This window comes from Schistocerca americana, chromosome 5 (assembly GCF_021461395.2).
Source record: "Schistocerca americana isolate TAMUIC-IGC-003095 chromosome 5, iqSchAmer2.1, whole genome shotgun sequence".
NCBI classification, from domain to species: Eukaryota; Metazoa; Arthropoda; class Insecta; order Orthoptera; family Acrididae; genus Schistocerca; species Schistocerca americana.
In genome coordinates this window covers 644,013,645-644,041,335 of record NC_060123.1, presented here as the reverse complement: position 1 = coordinate 644,041,335, position 27,691 = coordinate 644,013,645, and the positions used below count along the sequence as shown (strand labels likewise).

Genomic DNA, 27,691 nt, shown 5'->3' with positions numbered 1-27,691 from the left:
AGTGTATTTCTACATTCGGATATATTGTTAGCAACTGACGTTGCAACTATAGAAACAAGGCTATGTATTAATTTTAGTGCCGCGTGTGGTAGCCGCGTGGTCTCAGGTGCCTTGCCACGGTTCGCGCGGCTACCCCCGTCGTAGGTTCGACTCCTCCCGCGGGCATGGGTGTGCGTGTTGTCCTTAGCGTAAGTTAGTTTAAGTTGGATTAAGTAATGTGTCAGCACAGGGACCTATGACCTCAGTAGTTTGGTCCCATAGGAACCTACCACAAAATATTAATTTTACTATTTGATACTAGATGTGGAATAAATTAGTTTCTCAATTCTCTGTTCATGAACGGCATCTGTTCCTCATGCCTGTATCCAATATAGAACCGCACAGCGTCCAAAAGAAGTTACAGCAGAGGAGACAAATCCTAATAAAGTTCTACAAAACTTTACGGCACTGAGACTTGGACAACAACAGCTGGAAATGAACGAATAATATAAGATGTGGAAGTTTTAAGAAGCGCTGGCGCGTGCAGACCACAGGCGTCCCCTTCCCCCACTCCTGGATGTGGTGGACACGCTTTTTGTTCATTACAGAGTGATCTACAATTTCTAGAATGATTGTCTATGACGCGACTAAACCGCAGAGTAGCACTGCCCGGCACGACGGAAAATACTGTTACATTAACAGTCACTACCTATATTGGCATTATTTTGGCTTCCACACCGTTCACGAGAAATAACTGCTATTTCCTCGGCGCGGTGGCAATTTCGGCGCTTTTCTGATAGCAAGATGGATGCGAGTCTTTACAAACCAGTGCGGAAATAGTGTTACCAACCCAGTACCCTGAAGTTCATATTTCAGTGCAACAAAAGCACGGTAGCAAAATACGTGACTGCTGTCTGTCCCCATCTTCCTCGAGAACAACGGAATCTCAATAGCAGTGTGTACCTTTTGTCTGTGGACAAAGAAGACACTCGATGACTTGCAATTTCTACATTCAGTTGTACGCGGCAGAGCTGTAGCCGTAAGTTCCGGAGAAAGCCGTCTGTATTTAATCTATGAGTCCATATGCTTCAGTTGAAACAGATGATCACATTTCATGCGCTAGAAGAGATGGAGAAAGTACGATACTTTAAGGTCGAAAAGCTCTCAAGGAACTGGAACTTTCTCAACCGTATAGGGTGTAATACAGCGCCACATGCACTCGTGTAGAGTTACGAATTCAGCAGTCCAGTATGGCTGCACAATAAGGTGGCGAACAGGAGAGGCGAGAACTGTCTTGGCTGAGCCCCAGGCTGCCAGAAGCCGATTCCATCGGCCTATTTGAGGGTGGTTTTTGTGGTTAAGCACAGAAAAGGTAGCAGAGGCTGTAGATTGGTGGCCCCCACATGTGTAATGTAATTCTAAAAGTACACGATTTGATAAAGTTGTCACAGAAAGACACCACAATCAGTTCGATTCAGATGCAACATTTCTGTACGATATTATTTCATCAAATGTATTTGTAGCGTAGATGGTGAATCGTACTTCTACTGTAGCTGCTCTGTCGATCTGTGTGAAGTTGTTTGTGAATATTTTTTTCGTATACTTTATTCGGAAATGTAGAAAGATATCTTACTGATCAAATAACAAATACCTGATCATTTAACTAAATTCAAGACAGGCAGTTATACATATATGTACCCTACCAAATTAGTTAAATGTTTTGCAGTAATATTTTCCTATATTCTTGAACTCATTCACAGTATCCACCAGCCGCAAGGTACCCTGTTGTGAAAAGTTTAGCGATCACTGATGTTTGACACACTTTTTCTGTAGACGACGTCGGCCTCCGTAGCGTAGCGGTAGCGTTACCGCCTCCCACACAGGGGATCCGGGTTCGATTCCCGGCAGGGCACTAGGTGTTATGTGTCCTTGGTCATCATTGACTCGCAAGTCGCCGATGTGGGGTCACCAAACAGGATTTGCAATACGGCGGCCGAACTTCCCCGAATGGGCCTCCCGGCCAACAATGTCGTACGATCATTTTTTTTTCTGCAGACGACGACTATGTAAATGTGAAATGACGTAGGCGAAAATACCCAGAGTGCTCTTCAGTTCTTGCCAACTCAACTCGACATGAACGCTATTCCATAAATAAAATGGCGACGTACAACGCGCACTCCTAGTTAACCAGTGGTTAGCCTGTTCCTCCGTTAGGTAGCCCTGGATTTATCCCGAGGTTATTCAACTGGCCGTAAAAGCGTTTTTGGCACCGGGGCAAGAAACAGAAGACTTACTTCCAATACAATGAGCGACTAAAAGAAGACAATATAGACAGGTTTGCCTTCACCCGCCGAACAGCGAGGTACTAAAATATTTTAATTCAGAATGCAGACATCTACATCTATATACATACTCCGCAATCCACCATTCGGTGCGTGGCGGAGGGTACCTCGTACCACAACGAGCATCTTCTCTCCCTGTTCCACTCCCAAACAGAACGAGGGAAATATGACTGCCTATATGCCTCTGTAAGAGCCCTAATCTCTCTTATTTTTGTGGTCTTTCCTCGAAATATAAGTTGGCGGCACTAAAATTGTACTGCAGTCAGCCTCAAATGGTGGTTCTCTAAATTTCCTCAGTAGCGATTCACGAAAAGAACGCTTCCTTTCCTCCAGAGACTCCCACCCGAGTTCCTGAAGCGTTTCCGTAACACTCGCGTGATGATTGAACCTACGAGTAACAAATCTAGCACCCCGCCTCTTAATTGCTTCTATGTCCTCCCTCAATCCGACCTGATAGGGATCCCAAGACTCAAGAATAGGTCTTATTAGTGTTTTATAAGCGGTCTCCTTTACAGATGAACCACATCTTCCCAAAATTCTACCAATGAACCGAAGACGACTATCCGACTTCCCAACAACTGCCATTACATGCTTTTCCCACTTCATATCGCTCTGCAATGTTACGCCCAAATATTTAATCGACGTGACTGTGTCAAGCGCTACACTACTAATGGAGTATTCAAATATTACGGGATTCTTTTTCCTATTCATCTGCATTAATTTACATTTATCTATATGTAGATTTAGCTGCCATTCTTTACACCAATCACAAATCCTGTCCAAGTCATCTTGTATCCTCCTAACATATTTTGAGGATGAATGTAATAGAAAAGTAATAAATCTATCACATCAACTTCAGCAGAAAATGAAACAGTGAAAGGAGGAAAAATAGTCACTGCACGCCCAAGAAGGAGTTGAAAGTTAATGACAATTCGACAGTATAAAAGTGGTACGAGAAACAAAGCGTGAATGAAAGTCGCCATGCCTCGCAAGAAAGTAAATTTTGTAGTCAAACCCATAAGAAGGATAGGAGACAAATCTTCAAGAATATCTAATCCCAGCGACGTTATTCCATAAACATTGGCGTTTAATCGTAACGCGTTGATCCACCTCTGGCCCTTTTGCAATCACTTATTGAGCTTTGCATTGATTCATATGGTCGCTGAATGTCCTCCTGAGGCATATCGTGCCAAATTATGTCCCGCTGGTGGATTAGATCCTCAAAAACCCCACCATGAGTGGAGGGGCCTGCCAATAATGTGCCAAACGTTCTCAATTCAGGAGGGATTCAAATTCAGGAGGAATCCGGCGACCTTGCTGACCGAGGTAGGGTTTGGCAAGCACGAAGACAAACACCAGAATTCTCGCTGTGTGTGGGTGGCCAATATCTTGCTGAAATGTAAGGCCAGAATGGCTTACCATGAAGGGCTATGAAACGAGGCGTAGAATATCGTCGACGTACTGCTATGCTGCAAGAGTGCCGCAAATGACAACCAAAGAGATTATGTTATGAAAAGAAATGGCACCCCAGACTTCATTCTCGGCTGTTAGGTCGTGTGCTGGGCGACAGCTAGGTTGGTATCCCACAGCTGAACGAGTTGTCTTCAGACTCGTCTTCAACCTGGAATCTCACTGGCCAGAGTGGAACAGTCTTGTGCGATGAGTCCCGCTTCGACCTGAGGCCCGATGACCAGTGAAGACGTATTTGGGGACTCCCTCGACAGCAGTGGGATTCCAGGCTTACTGCCGCCCACCATTGGGCTTTCATACCAGGAGCTCTCTGCTTGTCATGCACAAGGGTAGGTCGACGCTATTCTACACTACTGGCCATTAAAATTGCTACACCAAGAAGAAATGCATATGATAAACGGATATTCATTGGACAAATATATTATGCTAGAACTGACATATGATTACATTTTCACACAATTTGGGTGCATAGAGCCTGAGAAATCAGTACCCAGAACAACCACCTCTGGCCGTAATAACGGTCTTGATACGCCTGGGCATTGAGTCAAACAGAGTTTGGATGACGTGTACAGGTACAGCTGCCCATACAGCTTCAACACGATACCACAGTTCATCAAGAGTAGTGACTGGCGTATTGTGACGAGCCAGTTGCTCGGCCACCATTGACGAGACGTTTTCAATTGGTGAGAGATCTGGAGAATGTTTTCTGTATCCAGAAAAGCCCGTACAGGACCTGCAACATGCGGCCGTGCATTATCCTGCTGAAATGTAGGGTTTCGCAGGGATCGAATGAAGGGTAGAGCCACGCGTCGTAACACATCTGAAATGTAACGTCCACTGTTCAGAGTGCCGTCAATGCGAACAAGAGGTGACCGAGACGTGTAACCAATGGCACCCCATACCATCACGCCGAGTGATACGGGCAGTATGGCGATGACGAATACTTGCTTCCAATGTGCATTCACCGCAATGTCGCCAAAAACGGATGCGACCATCATGATCCTGTAAACAGAACCTGAATTCATCCGAAAAAATGACGTTTTGCCATTCGTGCACCCAGGTTCGTCGTTGAGTACACCATCGCAGGCGCTCCTGTCTGTGATGCAGCGTCAAGGGTAACCGCAGCCATGGTCCCCGAGCTGATAGTCCATGCTGCTGCAGCCGGCCGGAGTGGCCGAGCGGTTAAAGGCGCTACAGTCTGGAACCGCACGACCGCTACGGTCGCAGGTTCGAATCCTGCCTCGGGCATGGATGTGTGTTATGTCCTTAGGTTAGTTAGGTTTAAGTAGTTCTAAGTTCTAGGGGACTGATGACCACAGCAGTTGAGTCCCATAGTGCTCAGAGCCATTTGAACCATTTGAACCATGCTGCTGCAAACGTCGTCGAACTGTTCGTGAAGATGGTTGTTGTCTTGCAAACGTCCCCATCTGTTGACTCAGGGTTCGAGACGTGGCTGCACGATCCGTTACAGCCATGGGGATAAGATGCCTGTCACCTCGACTGCTAGTGATACGAGGCCGTTGGGATCCAGCACGGCGTTCCGTATTACCCTCCTGAACCCACCGATTCCATATTCTGCTAACAGTCACTGGATCTAGACCAACGCGAGCAGCAATGTCGCGATACGATAAACCGCAATCGCGATAACCTACAATCCGACCTTTATGAAAGTCGGAAATGTGATGGTTCGCATTTCTCCTCCTTACACGAGGCATCACAACAACGTTTCAGCAGGCAACGCCAGTCAACTGCTGTTTGTGTATGAGAAATCGGTTGGAAACTTTCCTCATGTCAGCACGTTGTAGGTGTCGCCACCGGCGCCAACTTTGTGTGAATGCTAATCATTTTTATATCACAGCATCTTCTTCCTGTCGGTTAAATTTCGCGTCTGTAGCATCTCATCTTCGTGGTGTAGCAGTTTTAATGGCCAGTAGTGTACTTCCCGGTTTTTTGGCCCTTCCTGGAAAGCCATCTCGGGCTTACATTTCAACAAGATAATGCCCGCCCGCACATAGCGAGAGTTTCTACTGCTCGTCTTCGTGGTTGTCAAACACTAAGGTAGGCGGATCTCTCCCCAGTTGAGACCGTTTAGAGCATTCTGGGCAGGGCCATCCAATCAGATCGAAATTTTGACGATCTGACTCGCCAATTGGATAGAACTTGGCACGATATGCCTTAAGAGGACATCGAACGACTTTACCAGTCAGCGTCACGCCCAACAACTGCTTGTATAAGGGCCAGAGGTGGACCAACGAGTTTTTTGCTTGTTCAATTTGTGAAGCTCTTTCTCTTGAACACATGAGCCAGTTTTTCTGAAATTATAATGATGAGCTTTCGTGCACGTGTACATCATATCCACCGATTTCCGTTTGGTTCGGATAACTCATTTGTGATGTGTCATTTATTTTAAAGAGTGTATACCTATAAGCAGTCACTTTTATAGTTGTTCCTACTCTCTCTCTATCCCTCCCTCCCTCCCTCTCTCTCTCTCTCTCTCTCTCTGCCTCTTTCACACACACACACACACACACATATATATATATATATATATATATATATATATATATATATATATATATATATATATATATATATATATATATAGTGTCAATACAACATAAAGAAAAATCAGTAATAATATAATATACTTATTACTCTCTTCACTTTCAAGCAATTATTTTTTCTCCAAAACTAGACCTCGCATTGGTCAATTTGATACTCCATTTTTCCATTTCCAACCCATCGTTTGGCTGTGAAAATTTGGATAAAAATGCATTGTGTGATTTCTAGAGAGTGCTACTCTCGCTCCGCTGTAACATTTGGTTAATAATGGTGGGTAGCATTATCGCAAGACGTCCAACATCAAGTACAATGTATGTCACCGCATTATCATACTTAGGTTACAGATGAATACAGTCAACACCCTGTTTTAAAGCGCGTCACCCGGAGCCGATAGGCGGCGCTTGTGTTGTGTGTTAACTGTAATTTATCTATTAATAGATTTGTGACGTAAAATAATAACTTTATTACATGTTGTTAAGATCGATGCACCAGCTATGATTCACCACACTTTGTTAAAAATCAAATAGGTAACAATGCAAACTCAGTTGAGACTTACAGTAAAAATAAATTATTTAGTGTATTGCGCTCATGCCAGGAAAATGAAATCCCGTCGCGGTGTTTAAAAGGTTTGGAAAAACTGAGCGAAAGTAGTAAAGGAATAATAAAATCTAAATTAAGAGGTCAGCGAATTTAACAGCCAAACAACAATATCCAGTAAGAAAATATTTTGCTGTAATCAAACCTTAACTTTAAATAATGCACTAGAATATTATTTTCTCTACTGCCAGATACTATCACAGGTTGCTCAAAAGTGTCGCATGTACAAATCGTCTGTGACTTGTTGATCTGATGGAATTATAAATCTCCGTCACAGGTAGTAGGAAGACTGGTCAAAATTATTAAATTATTTTAGTTGGTATTCACTGCAGTGAAGATTAGAGCCGAAAAAAACTGCTCTCGTGTAAATAAAAGATAAAGACGGGTGGCTATTATCTCCTGTGTACTATTAAACACATACAACGAGGTGAGAAAAGTAATGGGATAGCGATATGCACATATACAGACGGCAGTAGTATTGCGTACAGAAGGCATATAAGGCCAGTGCATTGGTGGAGCTGTGATTCACGTGATAGGGTTTCCAACGTGATTACGGCCGCGCGATGGAAAACAAAGAGACTTTCAACGCGGAATGGTATTTGGAGATAGACGCATGGGACATTCCATTTCGGAAATCATTACGGAACAATATTCCGAGATCCACAGTGTCAGGGGTGTACCAAGAATAGCCAATATCAGGCATTATCTCTCATCACGGACTATGCGGTAGTCAACGACCTTAACTTAACGACAGACAGCAGCGATATTTGTGTAGTTGTCGGTGCTAACAGACAAGCAACACTGCGTGAAACAGCCATAGAAATCAATGTGGGACGTGCGATGAACGTATCTGTGCCGCGTAATTTGGCCGTAATGGGCTATAATGGCAGCAGACGACCTACTCCGCCTGCAGCGCCTCTCCTGGACTCGTGATCATATTGATTGGACCCTAGACGACTGGAAAACCGTGGTCTGGTCAGATAAGTCCCGATTTCAGTTGGTAAGGGCTGATGGTAGGCTTTGAATGAACCCACGAATCCATGGACCCATGTTGTCAACAAGACATTGTCCAATGGTGTCGGTTATGTTTACATAGAATGGAATAGGACCTCCGGCCAACTGAACTGGTCACTGACTGGAAATACCTATGTTCGGAGACTTGGAGACTGTCTGTAGCCATTCAGGGACTTCATGTTCCCGAATGATCACGATTGGTTTGAAGAAAATTCTGGGCAGTTCGAGCCAATCATTTGGCCACTCAAATCGCCTGACATCAATCCCATCGAACATCTTCGAGGGTCACTCGAAGAGAAATGCACACTGTTTTTTTTAAAATCCATCTCTTATTCTACATGTTTGAAAGTTTTACAGTGTGTAGATACATCCTTTAGGAACAATGTTTTCATTTCTCCACATAATTTCCATCCCTCTCAACTGCCTGACGCCATCTTGGAACCAGCGCCTGTATACCCGCGCGGTAAAATTCTGGACCAACCTGTTGGAGCCACACTGTTTGGCAGCGTGCACAATGGAGTCATCATGTTCAAACCTTGTTCCACGAAGAGAGTCTTACAGTTTCCCGAAGGGGCGACAGTCACATGGACTCAGGTCAGGACTGTGTTTCATTGTTGTCCATCTGAGTTTTGTGATCGCTTCCATGGTTTTGACTATGTGGCCGTGCATTGTCGCGCAACAGCAAGTCATCCTGCTTTTGCCGATGTGGTCGAACACGACTCAGTCGAGCTTGAAGTTTCTTCAGTGTCGTCACATATGCATCAGAATTTATAGTGCTTCCACTTGGCATGATGTCCACAAGCAAGAGTCCTCCGGAATCGAAAAACACCATAGCCATAACTTTTCCAGCAGAAGGGGTGGTTTGAATTTTTTTTATTGGGTGAGTTTGCATGATGCCACTCCATTGATTGTCTCTTCGTCTCTGGTGAAAAATGATGGAGCCATGTTTCATCAGCTGTCACAATTCTTCCAAGAAATTCATCTTCACCATTCTCGTACTGTTCCAAAAGTTCGCTGCATACCGTTTTTCTTGTTTCTTTGTGAGCCACCGTCAACATCCTGGGAACCCACCTGGCACGAACATTTTTTAACGCCAACACTTTCAGTATTCTGCAAACAATTCCTTCCCCTGTCCCAACGTAGCGTAACAATTCGTTCACTCTTATGCGTCTGTCAGCAGTCACCAATTCGTTAACACACTGCACATTGTCTGGAGCGTGTGCAGTACGAGGCCTGCCGCTGCGAGGACAATCCGCAATATTGCCGTGCCCGCTGTCATCACGTAACCTACTTGCCCACCGACTAAATGTACTGCGATCGACAGCAGCATCTCCATACACCTTTTCCAACCTCTTGTGGATGTTTCCCATTGTTTCGTTTTCACAGCACAGGACTTCTATGACAGCACGTTGCTTCTGACGAACGTCAAATGTAGCAGCTATCCTGAAGAATTGCTGTGACGGCGCCACTCACGGGAACAGGTTGAAGTAAGTGTGAAAACAAGCGCGAAGGATGTATCTACACACTGTGAAACTTTCACACATGCAGAACGAAAATTGTATTTTTACAAAAATAGTGAGCATTTCTTTTGTAGTGACCCTCGTATGAGACATAATCGAAAGGTCAGTTCGTGCACAAAATCCTGTACCGGCAACACTTCCGCAATTATAGACAGCTATAGAGGGAGCATGGCTCAATATTTCTGCAGGGGACTTCGAACCACTTGTCGAGTGTATGGCACGTCGAGTTCCTGCACTACGCCGGGCAAAAGAAGATGCGACACGATATTTGGACATATCCCACGACTCTTGCCACCTCATTGTACATATTATGTTACGATAAAGCAATAAGCGGAGTATATTATGAATGCGCTGAGGTTTAGTAACGATGTTAACTAGCTGAGGCTGGTAAAAGCATGGCGCTGGGGACGGCTCCAGGAAGCTGTAGACGGTTGCATTAAAAAGCTGGCAACGGTGATGATGAGACTTACCTCTTTGGGTACAAGTACTCTGCTCTTCATGGAGCTCACATCCATTGCCACCACCTCACTGTCGTTCTTGTAGAGTATTTCCGTCCCTGTAACATACAACGATTCATTTGCTAAGAGTGAGAATTCGACACTCGTGCTTCTTACTCCTAAACGACAGAGATAACAGTTACAACGAGAAATAAATCTTTTCTGTTCGCCACTGTGAGTGTCACAACAGTTTTAAATTTCCTTCAGTCATCGTAGTACTCTCTAAGGGTTCCAGGCCGGAGTTCAGAAAACTCAGAGACTCTATATTTACATCTTCGTCTGCACCTATCAAGCCACCTTACGGTGTAAAGCTGAGGGTACTCTGCGTGTTACTGTCACTTCGGTCCTTTCCTGTTCCAGTCGCGAATACTTCAGGGGATCGACGATTGCTGGCAAGCCTGCTAATGTGCGTGCTGCTTAGGGAGCGGTCTCGCTAAGTTTAGGGGTGAGTCCGCCCCCTACGTGCCATGCACATTTCGCGGAGGATCAGAATTTTATCCAGCGAGAGTATGAAGGGCAAAAACTCACATACTTTAAATGATGGTGGGATGCTGCTCTGTCAGATCTGTGGCGGTCACAGGTTAATAAAACAGTCGTTCAAATGGTTCAAATGGCTCTGAGCACTATGGGACTTGACATCTGAGGTCATCAGTCCCCTAGAACTCAGAACTACTAACCTAAGGACATCACACACATCCATGCCCAAGCAGGATTCGAACCTGCGACCGTAGCGGTCACGCGGTTCCAGACTGAAGCGCTTAGAACCGCACGGCCACCACGGCCGGCTAAAACAGTAGTCAAATACGGAAGAATGACTACGTTTATGTTAACAGTAACGCTCTCATTCCCTAAAAAATATTCCTATTGTGGTAGTTATTAACTTCTTTGAAGACCACGTACCACCAACATACTAACACGCCTATATGTAATACAAGGGACGTTCAAGTGATGCAAAACAATTTTTCTCGCCCAATTCCGGTTGAAAAAATGCGGAATTTGTTGTGGACCATCGTGGAATATATCCTATAGTTTGATGGAGTTCTGATAGTTGACGGCACTATACGTTGTCTTCAAAATGGCGTCTGCAATGGAGATGCGTTCCAACCAGAGAGCCGTCATTTAGTTTCTTTTAGCGTAAAACCAGAGCATCGCAGATATTCGTAAGCGTTTGCAGAATGTTTACGGAGACATCGCAGTGAACAAAGGCACGGTGAATCGTTGGGCTAGGTATCTGTCATTATCGCAACAAGATCGCGCAAACCTGTCCTATCTCCCGCCTTCCGACCGGCCGTACACAGTTGTGGCTCCTACAATGTTGGAAAGTGCGGACACTCTCATTCGAGGTGATCGACAGATCACAGTCAAACACCTCGCTGTAAAACTGGACGTCTCTGTTGGCCGTGCTGACACACTCGTCCACCAGTTGGCACACTCATAGGTGTGTGCCCGCTGGGATCCACCCTAGAGCCCGCATTATGAACCTTCCGGCTTCATCTGTTTCGCCCCATGAAGGGTGCACCCCGCGGGAGGCAGTAAGTGGATGATGGGGAGGTTACTGCTGCAGCGAGATCGTTGGCTCCCACGTCGACCAGTAGAGTGGTATCTGCAGGCATACAGGCCCTCCCAGTGAGGTTGCGTAGTGCCTTGGCACTGAACGGAGATTATATTGAAATAGGGTTCTGTAGCAAAAAGAGTGCGAAATAATATGGTGTATTGGTCTCCTGAGTAAAACCAACCTGGTTTCACGAAAAAAAGCGTGTTGCGTTATTTACTGAACGCCTCTCGTACAAATCACACGAGAACATTCTACACGATAAACGCCCAGACCATTGCCGCCTGTTACCAAGCGCGAATAGCCTTCCACACATGCGTTCACACAGCGGCTCTCTCTCTCTCTCTCTCTCTCTCTCTCTCTCTCTCTGTCTGTCTGGCACGCTGCCACACAACAATCAAAAAAAGGTTCAAATGGCTCCGAGCACTATGGAACTTAACTTCTGAGGTCATCAGTCCCCTAGAACTAAGAACTACTTAAACCTAACTAACCTAAGGACATCACACACATCCATGCCCTAGGCAGGATTCGAACCTGCGACCGTAGCGGTCGCGCGGTTCCAGACTGTAGCGCCTAGAACCGCTCGGCCACATCGGCTGGCCACAACACTCACCAGACATTGATGTGCTCTAGCCAAGCCCTTTTGTTAAGGCAAGAAACAAACAATAGTGTACTCTTTCAGTTGTACAAAACCACAGAAACTAGAAAACTGGTCGAAATCCTGCATATACAGGGTGCTCCAGGAGTAACAGTCAATATTCATGGTTGCGTGTTGATGTGAACACTTGCCTACGCAAAAGCGCATGAGTGTGCATACGTAAGTAGACAGTTCACTGAAGGACATGCTGTCATAGCTCATAAGAAGGAAGGGGACTCACCACTTATCCACTCGAAGTCAAACTCCTCTGGCGAGAATTCTCCGGAGGTAATATCGTCTAGGTCAAAGGGCTTTCGTTTGACCGTTGCAGCCAGCGCCGTCTGCGTCAGCATCAGGCAAGCAGCCTACAGGCGAAAAAAAGAAAAAGAAATCAGCTATACGTTACTGACACTCGTTAGGAACATTATGAACACTCGCCCACATCATGTGTCTCCTGCATTATCAGGACAACCTCTGAGTTATCAGCAACGAAATGTAAGCACACAAATAACGTCTAATGGTGAACTGAAATATTGAGGAAGTAATGACGTAAATGAATGATATAGCATAATCAGATCGCTCAAGTGCTGTGCTACTGCTAGGTACTAATACCATCTTTGCTAACGCAACGAGTCACCGAGCGACGTGGCGCCGTGGTTAGCACACTGGACTCCGATTCGGGAGGACGACGGTTCAGACCCGCGACCGGCCATCCTGATTTAGGTTTTCCGTGATTTCCCTAAATCGCCTCAGGCAAGTGCCGAGATGGTTTCTTTGAAAGGGCACGGCCGACTTCTTTCCCCATCCTTCCCTAATCTGATGGGACCGATGATCTCGCTGTTTGGTCCACTCCCACCCCCGCCCCTCCAGTCAACCAACCAGCAACGTGTCACATCTTAGCCTCGCGGTCTGGGGCGCCATGTCACGAACTGCGCGGCCGCTCCCGCCGGAGGTTCGAGTCCTCCCTCGGGCATGGGTGGGTGGGTGTGTGTTGTTCTTAGCATAAGTTAGGTTAAGTTAGTTTAAGTAGTGTGTAAGTCTAGGGGCCGATGACCTCAGCAGTTTGGTCCCTTAGGTATTCACATACATTTGTCATGTCTTACTACGATGCGTAAAGCCGTCCTCACAGGGGACGAGGCAGCTAGCTTTGACGTCGACGCGGACGTTGCCAAATTTGTTTGGCTCGCAAACCGCACAGTTTCTTTACGAAAACGGACGTGCCTGAAATACCTGCGTTACGTCTGTTAGCGGTTTTCGCAGAAGAGCGAAGAAGATCGCGAAGAATACTCTGGACTCGTCGACGGCTTGACCAGTAGATTGCTGGTAGAGGAAAGCTACGTAATGATGTACAACGGTATGAGATAATGCATTTAGATGTTACTCATTATCTCAATTGAAAGTGAGTATGAACGACATGTTGCAGTCGACGCACGAGCGATGGGACACAGCATCTCCGAGGTAATGATGAGGTGGGGATTTTCCCGTACTAACATTTCACGAGTGTGCCGTGAGTATCAGGAATCCGGTATAACATCAAATCCCCGACATCTCTGCGGCCGGAAAAAGATCCTGCAAGAACGGAACCAACGACGACTGAAGAGAATCGTTCGACGTGACAGAAGCGCAACCTTCCGAAAATTGCTGCAGATTTCAATGCTGGGCCATCAACAAGTGTCAGCGTGCGAATCATTTAACGAAACATCATCGATATGGGCTTTCGCAGCTCTACATGTCAGCAGGAAACTGTTCAAGCTGATGGAGGCTCTGTAATGGTGTGCGGTGGTTGCACTTGGATTGATATGGGGCCCCTGATACGTCTAGATACGACTCTGACAGGTGACACGTACGTAAGCATCCTGTCTGATCATCTGCATCCATTCCTCCGGTGAGAGGGCGGCTTAATGCAGTACTTCAATCCAGTGCGTCAAGTACCACACATCCGATGCTATCCTCCGCACACTAATAAACCCAGCTACAATCAAAGTTTTGACATTAATACAAATTTGCAATTATCCAAATCTTACTTCTCCAGCACCAATCCGCAGTTTCCTTCCATCTGTTCCGATTCATGCATCGCCGTAAACAATTTACCGAGAGTTGCGTAGTACACCTTTCTCGCAAGGTTGTTTGGGGATCAGTTGTTTATAGTGTTTCTGCTTTACACTCGTAAAGTTGGGAGTGCGTCTGTAAGTTAGGCTACCTCTCTGTGCCTATACACTGAAGAGACTGACACAGCTGCCTAATGGCGTGTATGGCCCCCGCAGAAGTGCCACAACACGACGCGCCATGGACTCGCCTAATGTCTGAAGTAGTGCTGGAGGGAACTAACACCATGAATCCTGCTGGGCTGTCCATAAATCCCTAAGAGTACAAAGGGGTGGAGATCATTTTTGAACAACACGTTGCAAGACATCCCAGATATGCTCAATAATGTCCATGTCTGGGAAGTTTGGTGGTCAGGAGAAGTACTTAAACTCAGGACAGTGTTCCTGGAGCCACTCTGTGGCAATTCTGGACGTGTGGGGTGTCGCATTGTCCTGCTGGAATTGCCCAAGTCCGTCGGAAAACACAATGGACATGAATGGATGCACGTTATCAGACAGGATACTTACGTACGTGTTACCTGTCAAAATCGTATCTAGATGTATCAGGGGTACCATATCACCCCAACTGTACACGCCCTCCACCATTACGGAACCTCCACCAGCTTGAACAATCCACCGCTGACGGGCAGGATCCATGGATTTATGAGATTGCCTCCATACCCTTACACGTCCATCCGCTCGATAGAATTTGAAACGAGACTCTTCCGACCACTCAACATTTTTCCAGTCATCAACAGTAAAGCTTTGTGTCGTGCAGTCAGCAAGGGTTCACGAGTGGAGCCTTCAGCTTCGAAAACCCTTTAGATAAGGTTTCGTTGAATGGTTCGCACGCCGACACTCGTTGATGGCCCAGTATTGAAATATGCAGCAGTTTACGAAAAGGTAGCACTTCTGTCACGTTGAAAGATTCTCTTTAGTCGTCGTTGGAGCCGATCTTGCAGCGAAGTGACATCGAATCCTGAAGGGGAGTTCATAAATCCGTAAACATACGAGGAGGTGGAGATCTCTTCCGAACAGCACGTTGCAAGGCGTCCCAGATATGCTCTATAATGTTCACGTCTAGGGAGTTTAGTGGCCAGCGGAAATGTTCAAACACGGAAGATTGTTAATGGAGCTACTCTGTAGCAATTCTGGACGTATGAGGTGTCGCGTTGTCCTGATGGAATTTCCCAAACCCGTCGGAATGCACAGTGGACATGAATGGGTGCAAATGATCAGCAGGATACTTACGTACGTGTCACCTGTCAGAGTCGTGTCTAGACGTATGCAACTAGTTCCGCGGATGATGAAGAGATTGAAGAAACGTATGATGCGACAAAAGTAATTATTCAGATAGTTAATGGAGACGAAAATTTAGTAGTCATAGGGGACTGGAATTCGAGAGTAGGAAAAGGAAGAATAGGTTGCAGGTGAATATGGACTGGGGGTGACGAATGAAGAGGAAGCTGCCTAGTAGTATTCTGCACAGAGCAAATTTAATCATAGCTAACACTTCGTTTAAGTATCACGGAAGACGTTTGTATGCGTGGAAGAGGCCTGGAGACACTGTAAGGTTTCTGACAGATTATACACTCCTGGAAATTGAAATAAGAACACCGTGAATTCATTGTCCCAGGAAGGGGAAACTTTATGGACACATTCCTGGGGTCAGATACATCACATGATCACACTGACAGAACCACAGGCACATAGACACAGGCAACAGAGCATGCACAATGTCGGCACTAGTACAGTGTATATCCACCTTTCGCAGCAATGCAGGCTCCTATTCTCCCATGGAGACGATCGTAGAGATGCTGGATGTAGTCCTGTGGAACGGCTTGCCATGCCATTTCCACCTGGCGCCTCAGTTGGACCAGCGTTCGTGCTGGACGTGCAGACCGCGTGAGACGACGCTTCATCCAGTCCCAAACATGCTCAATGGGGGACAGATCCGGAGATCTTGCTGGCCAGGGTAGTTGACTTACACCTTCTAGAGCACGTTGGGTGGCACGGGATACATGCGGACGTGCATTGTCCTGTTGGAACAGCAAGTTCCCTTGCCGGTCTAGGAATGGTAGAACGATGGGTTCGATGACGGTTTGGATGTACCGTGCACTATTCAGTGTCCCCTCGACGATCACCAGTGGTGTACGGCCAGTGTAGGAGATCGCTCCCCACACCATGATGCCGGGTGTTGGCCCTGTGTGCCTCGGTCGTATGCAGTCCTGATTGTGGCGCTCACCTGCACGGCGCCAAACACGCATACGACCATCATTGGCACCAAGGCAGAAGCGACTCTCATCGCTGAAGACGACACGTCTCCATTCGTCCCTCCATTTACGCCTTTCGCTACACCACTGGAGGCGGGCTGCACGATGTTGGGGCGTGAGCGGAAGACGGCCTAACGGTGTGCGGGACCGTAGCCCAGCTTCATGGAGACGGTTGCGAATGGTCCTCGCCGATACCCCAGGAGCAACAGTGTCCCTAATTTGCTGGGAAGTGGCGGTGCGGTCCCCTACGGCACTGCGTAGGATCCTACGGTCTTGGCGTGCATCCGTGCGTCGCTGCGGTCCGGTCCCAGGTCGACGGGCACGTGCACCTTCCGCCGACCACTGGCGACAACATCGATGTACTGTGGAGACCTCACGCCCCACGTGTTGAGCAATTCGGCGGTACGTCCACCCGGCCTCCCGCATGCCCACTATACGCCCTCGCTCAAAGTCCGTCAACTGCACGTACGGTTCACGTCCACGTTGTCGCAGCATGCTACCAGTGTTAAAGACTGCGATGGAGCTCCGTATGCCACGGCAAACTGGCTGACACTGACGGCGGCGGTGCACAAATGCTGCGCAGCTAGCGCCATTCGCCGCCAACACCGCGGTTCCTGGTGTGTCCGCTGTGCCGTGCGTGTGATCATTGCTTGTACAGCCCTCTCGCAGTGTCCAGAGCAAGTATGGTGGGTCTGACACACCGGTGTCAATGTGTTCTTTTTTCCATTTCCAGCAGTGTATAATGGTACGACAGAGATTAGGAACCAGGTTCAAAATTCTAAGACATTTCCAGGTACAGTGCAGATGAGGACTCTGATCACAATTTATTGGTTGTGAACTGTAGATTAAGACTGAAGAAACTACAAAAAGGTAGGAATTTAAGGAGATGGCACCTGGAAAAACTGAAAGAATCAGAGATTGCACAGAGTTTCTGAGACAGCATTAGGGAACGATTCACAAGAACAGGAGAAAGAAATACAACAGAAGAAGAATGGGTTGTTTTGAAAGATGAAATAGTGAAGGCAGCAGAGGATTAAGTAAGTAAAAAGACGAGGGCTAGTAGAAATCCTTGGGTAACAGAAGATATATTAAATTTAATTGAAAGGAGAAAATATTAAAATGCAGTAAATGAAGCAGGCGAAAAGGAATACAAGCGTCTCAAAAACGACATCGAAATGAAGTGCAAAATGGCTAAGCAGGGATGGCTAGAGGACACATGTAAGGATGTAGAGGCGTATATCACTATGGGTAAGATAGGTACTGCCTACATAAAAATTGAAGGAACCTTTGTAGAAAAGAGAACCACCGGTATAAGTCAAGAGCTCAGATGGAAAAACAGTCCTAAGCAAAGAAGGGAAAGAAGAAAGGTGGAAAGAGTATATACAGGGTCTGCACAAGGACGATGTGTTTGAGGGTAATATAATGGAAATGGAAGAGGACGTAGATGAAGATGAAGTGGGAGATATGATACTGCGTAAAGAATGTGACAGAGCGCTGAAAGACCTAAGTCGAAACAAGGACCCGGGGAGTAGGCAACATTCCATTAGAACTACTGATAGCCTTGGGTGAGCCAGCCCTGACAAAACTCTTCCACCTGGTGAGCAAGATGTATGAGACAGGCGAAATTCCCTCAGACTTCAAGAAGAATATAATAATTCCAATCCCAAAGAAAACAGGTGTTGACCGGTGTGAAAATTACCGAACTATAAGTTTAATAATAATATCAAGAATTATTTACAGACGAATGGAAAAACTGGTAGAAGCCGGCCTCGAGGAAGATCAGTTTGGATTCCGTAGAAATGTTCGAACACGTGAGGCAATACAGACTCAACGACTTATCTTAGAGGATATGTTATGGAAAGCCAAACCTACGTTTCTAGCATTTGTAGACTTACAGAAAACTTTTGACAACGTTGACTGGAATACTCTCTTTCAAACTCTGAAGGTGGCAAGGGTAAAATACAGGAAGCGGAAGGCCATTTACAATTTGTACAGAAACCAGATGGCAGTTGTCAGAGTAGAGGGGCATGAAAGGGAAGCAGTGGTTGGGAAGGGAGTGAGACAGGGTTGTAGCCTATCCCCGATGTTATTCAAACTGTATACTGAGCAAGCAGTAAAGGAAACAAAAGAAAAATTCGGAGTAGGAATTAAAGTCCAGGGAAAAGAAATATAAACTTCGAGGTTCGCCGATGACATTGTAATTCTGTCAGAGACAGCAAAGGACTTGCAAAAGCAAAACGAGGATAATGGAATATAGTCGATTGAAATCAGGTAAACTGAGGGAATTAGGTTAAGAAATGAGACAAAGTAGTAGGTGAGTTTTGCTATCTGGGAAGCAAAATAACTGACGATGATCGAAATACAGAGGATATAAAACGTAGACTGGCTATAGCAAGGAAAGCGTTTCTGAAGAAGAGAGATTTGTTAACATCGAGAGTCACGAAGTCCTTTGTGAAAGTATTTCTATATAGTGTAGCCACGTATGGAAGCGAAACATGGACGATAAATAGTTTAGACAAGAAGAGAATAGAATTTTTCGAAACGTGGTGCTACAGATGAATGCTGAAGAGTAAGTGAGTAGATAACGTAAGTAATCAGGAGGTAATGAACAGAAGTGGGAGAAGAGGAATTTGTGGCACAGCTTGAATAGAAGAAAGGATCGCTTGGTAGGACACGTACTGAGGCATCAAGGAATCACCAGTTTAGTATTGGAGGGAAGCGTGAGGCGTAAAAGATGTAGAGGGAGACCAAGAGATGAATACGCCATGCGGATTCAGAAGGATGTAGGTTGCAGTAGTTACTCGGAGGGATAGAGTAGTATGGAGAGCTGCATCAAACAAGTCCCTGGACTGACGACAACAGCCGACCGCGGTGGTCTAGCGGCTCTAGGCACTCAGTCCGTAACCGCCTGACAGCTACGGTCGCAGGTTCGAATCCTGCCTCGGGCATGGATGTGTGTGATGTCCTTAGGTTAGTTAGGTTTAAGTAGTTCTAAGTTCTAGGGGACTGATGACCACAGATGTTAAGTCCCATAGTGCTCAGAGCCATCTGAACCATTTTTTTGACGACAACAACAACGACATTCAAAGCGATTTCCGTGACAACATTTCGCAGTGTGCTTCACGGCTAAATGGTCAACGTGGAACGTATGAAATGCTTAATAGGTTTCTAGAACGGACGTTAAGCTCAGCGCATCCCCCCCTCCTCCCCCCCTCCCCGTCGCTATCCCGCAAATCATCCACCTTGGTGGTGTTCGAGAGGAGCACGTTGTGTGCCGGCGCACGGTTCAGCAAATGGCATACAAATACGAAAACTAAAGAACTACAACGAAAATAGAGGAAATTTCTTAGGGGTGTTATTATTAAATGCACGCTCCTGACAAGGGGAAATCCCCATCGCACCCCTCTCAGATTTTGTGGTGACATGGCCCAGTGAATTGCCCGTCAAAAACGTGAAAACAGATCATACATGAAAACATGAAGAAGGTGTGCTGAACTGTGGAAAAAACAAGGAAAATAGAAACAGTTAACGCTCCAAGCTCAAGATGTGCAACATTGAGTGAATTTGAATAGCTACGGCGTCGTTGTTATGTGGTCACGGTGTTGGAATTGAGAAGCGGGGGATGCTGTTCAAATCTCCCTCGTAACCCCCTTTATTCGACAAAATTGTGAACCGTCGACCCGGTAACTAAACGTGTCTGTTTGCTGTATTCAAATTTATGTCTGCGTCTTGGTGTAATGTCCATTTGCTACAGCGAGGTGAAACGAAAGAACTTCCTGACGTACATACTTCCTTTTGTTCTACAATATTACTTTTATTGCTAACCGGTTTTCGGCTTACAAGGCCATATTCAGACATTAACTGACTATTATCACCAAAGAAGTTAAATGTTAGCACACAACATTGGAAGAGAAGTAACACATCTAGAGTGAAGTAGAAACATACAGTAAGTAACATCTTTGCAATGAAATAGTAAAAACTGAACAGTACATAAATAACAATGGAGTTGACAGGAAAACCTTTAGCACAAAATAGGAATAGCATGCCTACATAACAGTTTCTATTAATAAACAAAACTAATAAAATAAGATAAAATTAGTACTAGACAAGGCTGCATCAAGAGGTATGAAGCATGGAGAGTGATACGCAACCAATTAAAAAAGAAGAGACAGTTGTCAATGTAAATACAGAATACATAAGGAACTAAAGCAATATCAATAAGATAAACAGAAATTCATAAATGCAGGAAAATGGAGGTGTTTGAGGGAACCTACAGTTTGAGAGTGTGGTGGTACTGCATTTTAACATTAACATTATAATCAAAGCAGTGGCTGTGTACCAGTTTTCATTAAATAAATGACCAAAGTAAAATATGAACAGTATTTGATGAGACAACTACAAGGGGAGTTAAACATGGACAGTAATACAAGTAAAAGTTAAAAGGAAACCTTTAAGTATTGAACTACAGCCTATGTGGAATACAAAGACAACTGCAACAAATAAAACAACTTAATGAATACAGGAAAATAGGAATATGTAGGAAGAGAGAGTGTGGGAAGTAATGAACAACAAAGATGATTATATGAAGTTTAGGAGGGTGGAAGTGTTGAGTTGTGTCTGGTCATTCACTCAACACTTCAACACTCATTGTAGAACAAAAGCAAACTGGTGCTTTTCATTTATTATTATAATGTTGTTCTACCAAGAACCGACGGAAGATTCTGTTAATACATACTTCCTATTCGTTCTTCACAAGTACCTCATGTTACTACTCTTGCATTCCGGTTTGGAAATTTTGACTCTTGGATTCCTTTGTTGTAACATAGTACACACCAGTTTACTTCTTTTTTCAGTTCTGTGAGAGATCTATGCGGCATCTGGCCTGCTTTCAGTATTCATCACATTTACTTGCGACGGTAATATATTCTTACCGTATGACTCACATTTTATAATCAATGTATAGTATGACAATTGCCAAGACTATAGAAAGAAAACAGACACGTCAATGACCGGACGGACAGTTCATAAATTTGTGAAAGAAAATGGAGCACGAAGGAAATATGAACACGGGTCTTTCGCTTGATCGTCCACTACCATAACCACACAGCCACGACGCCGTGGTTCTGGCATTTCGCTACATGTTGCACATCTTGAGCTTCGACCGTTCACTGTTTCTATTTTGCTTCTTTCTTCACAGTTCAGTACACTATCCTCCCATTCTCACGCTAGATCTGCGTTCATTTTTTGATAGGCTATCCACTATGTCATCTTACCATTAAGTCTGAGGGAGTTGCGATGGGGAGTTTCCTTTGTGAGTAGTTAGCGAGCGTACTCTTCATCCCTTCAGATAACGACACGATTTCTGTACAGCAATATTGAGAAGCAGTCCACTGGGTCATTTATTCCACAGCATGTGTTTTTTGTAACTTACTCCTACCACTTGCCGCTCCTCTCAGTGACACAGCTGTTCTCAAATGAGACTACAGCTTTATGAAGTTATGAAAATTGAGTATAGTTGCAAAAGATTACACATTAGGTTACTAGTCCATTCTTACTGGGTGAGTTGTTACATAAACTTTAGTTGCGTAAACGGCTTCTTAGAACTGAAATTGCAATTTTGTCTCCAACTACCAATTTCATGCGGATCCCAATTACTGTTTACTTCGTTTGCCAGCGCCTAAGGTCCTCCCACGAAGAAGCCTTTCGTCATTATGTAAGGAGTCTCCTTTCATAACTGATGCTCAAGAATGGACCTGCCGCTGAAACAGAACAATACTACTAACGTTTATAAGATTTTCTTCTTAGACGGTTGGTTCAACTGCAGTTAGTATAGATTGCTGCCTCAGGTAACACAAGTTGAATCATTATCAGTTTCGGCTTGTTACCAAGGCATCGTCAGATTATGTGACAGAAAAGAAATGAAACTGAACAGGTGCGACTAGGACTCGCCCACTGTCGGTTCCGTACAAACATAATTGTGTATATAGACAATGCATCGATTCCGGGAATCAGGGATCTCGACGAGTTTTGCCTGTTATCAACATTGTTACTATCAGTATATTGATCCCAGGGATTCCAGGAGGCTTTAGAGTGTTTTAATTTTAAGTTTGAAGTCGGATAAGAAAATGACAACAGAAATATTTTTCGTGTGATATAATTAAAAATTAATAACTATCTGATTTTTTTCCTTTACTTGTACTGTGAAACCTTTCTTCTCGCCAAATTTCTTGATTCTACATCAAAAGGAAGTACCCATAAGTTTTAATGAGTGACTTTGCAAGTATCAAAATAATATGAAATAAATGGCCATATCTTTTAGTTACAGTGACATAGAAGCTTACATTTATCACAACACAGGCAAACGACATAAATTTCAACTTGCTATCCGTTCCTGGGAAAAAAAGGAGGCTTACGAGACGCACGGACAGACAGACAGTCAGATAGGAAATGGCCATGCTTTCTTTTTCGTGTGATATAATTACAGATCAACGATTTTCAAATTTATTGTTTAGGTTGTAGTGTGAAACCGTGCTTCTTGGCAAATTTTATGATTCTAGACTAACGGGAAGTACCCTACAAGTTTTGATGAGTGAGTTTGAGAGTAGAGTCGTATCTTTTGGTTTCGTAGACTAATAGCTTCACTTTTAACGTCGCCCTGGGACCGCAGGCCTTAATATGTGATATAAATTTCAATTTGATACCTCTATCCACCCCTGAGGAACGGGGTTTTGAAAAGTCGCACAGGCAGAGTTCTCAGAGCCATTTTGAACCCTTAATTAGGGCCAGTGATTTGAAGGTGTGAACCTGGCGCGCATTAGCATTTCAGATGTTTTCGAACCGGTGAATTTGGTGGTCAAAACGTCAGCGTGAGTTTATTACCATCCTCCTCAAAAATTCGTAGTGTTATTCTAGGTTTCTGAGACTGACAGTCACCCTGTTAGAAGATGCCATTGCCGTCGGGAAAGACACGAAGCGTAAAGAGATTAATGTGACTCCTAATAACGTTCACGTAGGGCGCAACTGCAAAAAATGGCCCAAATGGCTCTGAGCACTATGGGACTTAACATCTGAGGTCATCAGTCCCCTAGAACTTAGAACTACTTAAACCTAACTAACCTAAGGACATCACACACATCCATGCCCGAGGCAGGATTCGAACTTGCGACCGTAGCAGCAGCGCGGTTCCAGACTGAAGTGCCTAGAACCGCTCGACCACACCGGCCGGCTGCACAACTGTTATTCTAGGTTAGATTATGACCACAGTCTCCATGGAAGCTCATCAGAACATCCGCAATTAACATACTACTGTACCCGCCGATCTGGCTTTGGGGCGCGTTGCATGTTTCGAGCAGCTGTTTGCCTCGATGACGGCGTATCCCGACACGACATGGTGTAACAAGAAACGTGACTCACTCGAGCAACTGACACGTTTCTATTGATTCTCGTTGCCGTTTATCCTGTGTCCATTGCAATCGTAACTGATGACGTCGTCGGATCAACACGGGAACACGCAACGTTTGTCTGCTGCAGAGCCCCACGATCAACAATGTGCACTGCTCCGAAACATCTGTGCCTGCACCAGCACTGTACTCAGCCGTCGGACCTGTCACAAATCGCCCCCTGTCCTGCTCTGCAGAGCAGGCAAGCCTCCAACCTCCACGTTCTGGAGGAACCGTGAACGTCCAAAACACTGTCGCCTACTCTTGATTTCACTGTTCTGTTGTGTACGAGTTCATACACAACGGTAAGGAGAGGCGGGCTACAGAGCAGTCCGGCAGCTGGACGGGAACAGAAATGATTGACGCAAAAGTTAACACAATGAGCAGAAGATTTGCTTAACTTGTATTTCTCCATCTCATACATAAGCAATTAGGATGAGAGTCACTGTGTTGGCACAAATGAAAGTGGCGTAGCGTAGTGGCTCCAAGCACGATTGGGCTGGGCGGCTGCTGCCGGCCCTCCTATATTGTGGAGGCAGAGGGCGCTGGTGGTACGGAGCCGCTGGAGCTGTGGCTCAATGGGCGAGCACGACTGGGTCTCCCAGATCCTGCAAGTCCGGTATCTGAGTCAGATGGAATGCAACTCCGTTTCTATGACGTCCATTGGATGGTATCGACATGTGGTACCACATGTCCTTCAACCGTCTTCCCTAGATACTCCCCAACAGTAGCAAGCTCGCAACCGACCAGCTCCATTTCCGCGATGCTTGTTTTCAGTCGTTGGAGCTTAACAATCTGCCGTTTATTAAAGATGCTACGTCAATGGATTTCCCATTTGCAGTCCATAGCCGCCCGGGATAGCCGAGTGGTCTGAGGCATCTTGCCACGGTTCGCGTATCTCCCCCTCTCCCCCCCGCCCCCCTCCACTCCACTGGCCCGAATCCTCCCTCGGGCATGGGTTTGTGTGTTGTCCTTAGCGTAAGTTAGTTTAAGTTAAAGTAAAGCCTAGCGACCGATGACCTCAGCAGTTTGGTCCCATAGACCTTACCACAAACTTCGAATTTTGCTATTCATATCGCTGCTGGAATGATTTCCCATTTGTCTGTATTCCCTTTATAATCTTCCCTTCCCACGTCACGTGCCTACAACGCCACCAAGACAGTGTTCAGTCTTGCAGCAAGCAATGGGCATATTGTCTTGGGTCAACAATGTAACCCTGCTCTTACGTTGTTACTTTTCTGGCGTTTTATTACCCACCTTATCTTTCCTCTTAACATATCATGCTTAGTATGCCTAGCCTCCAATCGTAAAATTTCGTACTCGTAATTGCAAAACAATAGTGCGCAGTATTCAAATTCTAAAATGCTGCGAAGAGCACACGGAGTGCCGGGTTGACTCCATGTAGACACACACATACATAAGACCCCTTGTTACATCCCTGTTCAACCCAATTGAAACTACATTTGATAACCTGCTATGTACTTTAAACTACCTTATACGCGCACCCACCCAAAAAAAAAAAAAAAAAAAAAAAAAAAAAAAAAAAAAAAAAAAAAAAAAAAAAAAAAAAACACAAATGATTGGACTTTAACTTACAATGGCGAAATAAATGGACGCACGATATGCCATTTCAAATTGAAACTTGCCTTCTGTACTTCACAAGACACACATATCAAATCTGTTGCATTAAAAAAAATTAAGCAAACTACACATGGAGTGAACCAATAAGCGGTGAATTAACAGATCATTTCTTCAAAAATGTAGAAGATACAAAGAAATGCTTCTGTAGCAGTTTTAATTGTTTTAGAGAATTCCCTCCCTAGGCCCGACAAGACGCCTCCTGAGACGCGGCAAGGCAGGAGTAGGCAAAATGCAACAGGGAATAACAATATTAATGTGCTAATAGTAAACTGCAGGAGCGTCTATAGAAAGGTCCCAGAACTGCTCTCATTAATAAACAGTCACAACGCCCATATAGTACTAGGGACAGAAAGTTGGCTGAAACCAGACGTAAACAGTAATGAAATCCTAAACTCAGATTGGAATGTATATCGCAGAGACAGGCTGGACAGTGAAGGGGAAGGCGTGTTTATAGCGATAAGAAGTGCAATAGTATCGAAGGAAATTGACGGAGGTCCGAAATGTGAAATGATTTAGGTGAAGGTCACGGTTAAAGCAGGCTCAGACATGGTAATTGGATGTCTCTATAGGCCCCCTGGCTCAGCAGCTGTTGTGGCTGAGCACCTGAAGGATAATTTGGAAAATATTTCGAGTAGATTTCCCCACCATGTTATAGTTCTGGGTGGAGATTTTAATTTGCCGGATATAGACTGGGAGGCCCAACGTTCATAACGGGTGGCAGGGACAAAGAATCCAGTGAAACTTTTTTAAGTGCTTTATCTGAAAACTACCTTGAGCAGTTAAACAGAGAACCGACTCGTGGCGATAACATATTAGACCTTCTGGTGACAAACAGACCCGAACTATTTGCAACAGTTAACGCAGAACAGGGAATCAGCGATCATAAAGCGGTTACGGCATCGATGATTTCAGCCGTAAATAGAAATATTAAAAAAGGTAGGAAGATTTTTCTGTTTAGCAAAAGTGACAAAAGGCAGATTACAGAGTACCTGGCGGCTCAACACAAAAGTTTTGTCTCAAGTATAGATAGTGTTGAGGATCAGTGGACAAAGTTCAAAACCATCGTACAATATGCGTTAGATGAGTATGTGCCAAGCAAGATCGTAAGAGATGGAAAAGAGCCACCGTGGTACAACAACCGAGTTAGAAAACTGCTGCGGAAGCAAAGGGAACTTAACAGCAAACATAAACATAGCCAAATCCTTGCAGACAAACAAAAATTACACGAAGCGAAATGTAGTGTGCGGAGGGCTATGCGAGAGACGTTCAATGAATTCGAAAGTAAAGTTCTATGTACTGACTTGGCAGAAAATCCTAAGAAATTTTGGTCTTATGTCAAAGCGGTAGGTGGATCCAAACAAAATGTCCAGACACTCTGTGACGAAAATGGTACTGAAACAGAGGATGACAGACTAAAGGCCGAAATACTCTATGTCTTTTTCCAAAGCTGTTTCACAGAGGAAGAGTGCACTGTAGTTTCTTCTCTAGATTCTCGCACAGATGACAAAATGGTAGATATCGAAATAGACGACAGAGGGATAGAGAAATCGCTCAAAAGAGGAAAGGCCGCTGGACCTGATGGGATACCAGTTCGATTTTACACCGAGTACGCGAAGGAACTTTCCCCCTTCTTGCAGCGGTGTGCCGTAGGTCTCTAGAAGAGCGTAGCAATCCAAAGGATTGGAAAAGGGCACAGGTCATCCCCGTTTTCAAGAAGGGACGTCGAACAGATGTGCAGAACTATAGACCTATATCTCTAACGTCGATCAGTTGTAGAATTTTGGAACACGTATTATGTTCGAGTATAATGACTTTTCTGGAGACTAGAAATCTACTCTGTAGGAATCAGCATGGGTTTCGAAAAAGACGGTCGTGCGAAACCCAGCTCGTGCTATTCGTCCACGAGACTCAGAGGGCCATAGACACGGGTTCACAGGTAGATACTGTGTTTCTTGACTTCCGCAAGGCGTTCGATACAGTTCCCCACAGTCGTTTAATGAACAAAGTAAGAGCATATGGACTATCAGACCAATTGTCTGATTGGATTGAAGAGTTCCTAGATAACAGAACGCAGCATGTCATTC

At 45.0% G+C, this 27,691-nt stretch overlaps 1 protein-coding gene across 1 annotated transcript in view; it reads right to left on the bottom strand.

The window, feature by feature from the left end:
• Positions 1 to 27,691, bottom strand: part of LOC124616606 (venom dipeptidyl peptidase 4-like) — a 424,228-nt gene that overhangs the window by 184,653 nt on the left and 211,884 nt on the right. The window contains exons 4-5 of the mRNA XM_047144927.1: positions 12,412 to 12,535; positions 9,955 to 10,040 (exon numbers count right to left, since the gene is read on the bottom strand). Of these exons, the coding sequence (XP_047000883.1) occupies positions 9,955 to 10,040; positions 12,412 to 12,535 (210 nt within the window). The remainder of the gene's footprint in view (positions 1 to 9,954; positions 10,041 to 12,411; positions 12,536 to 27,691) is intronic.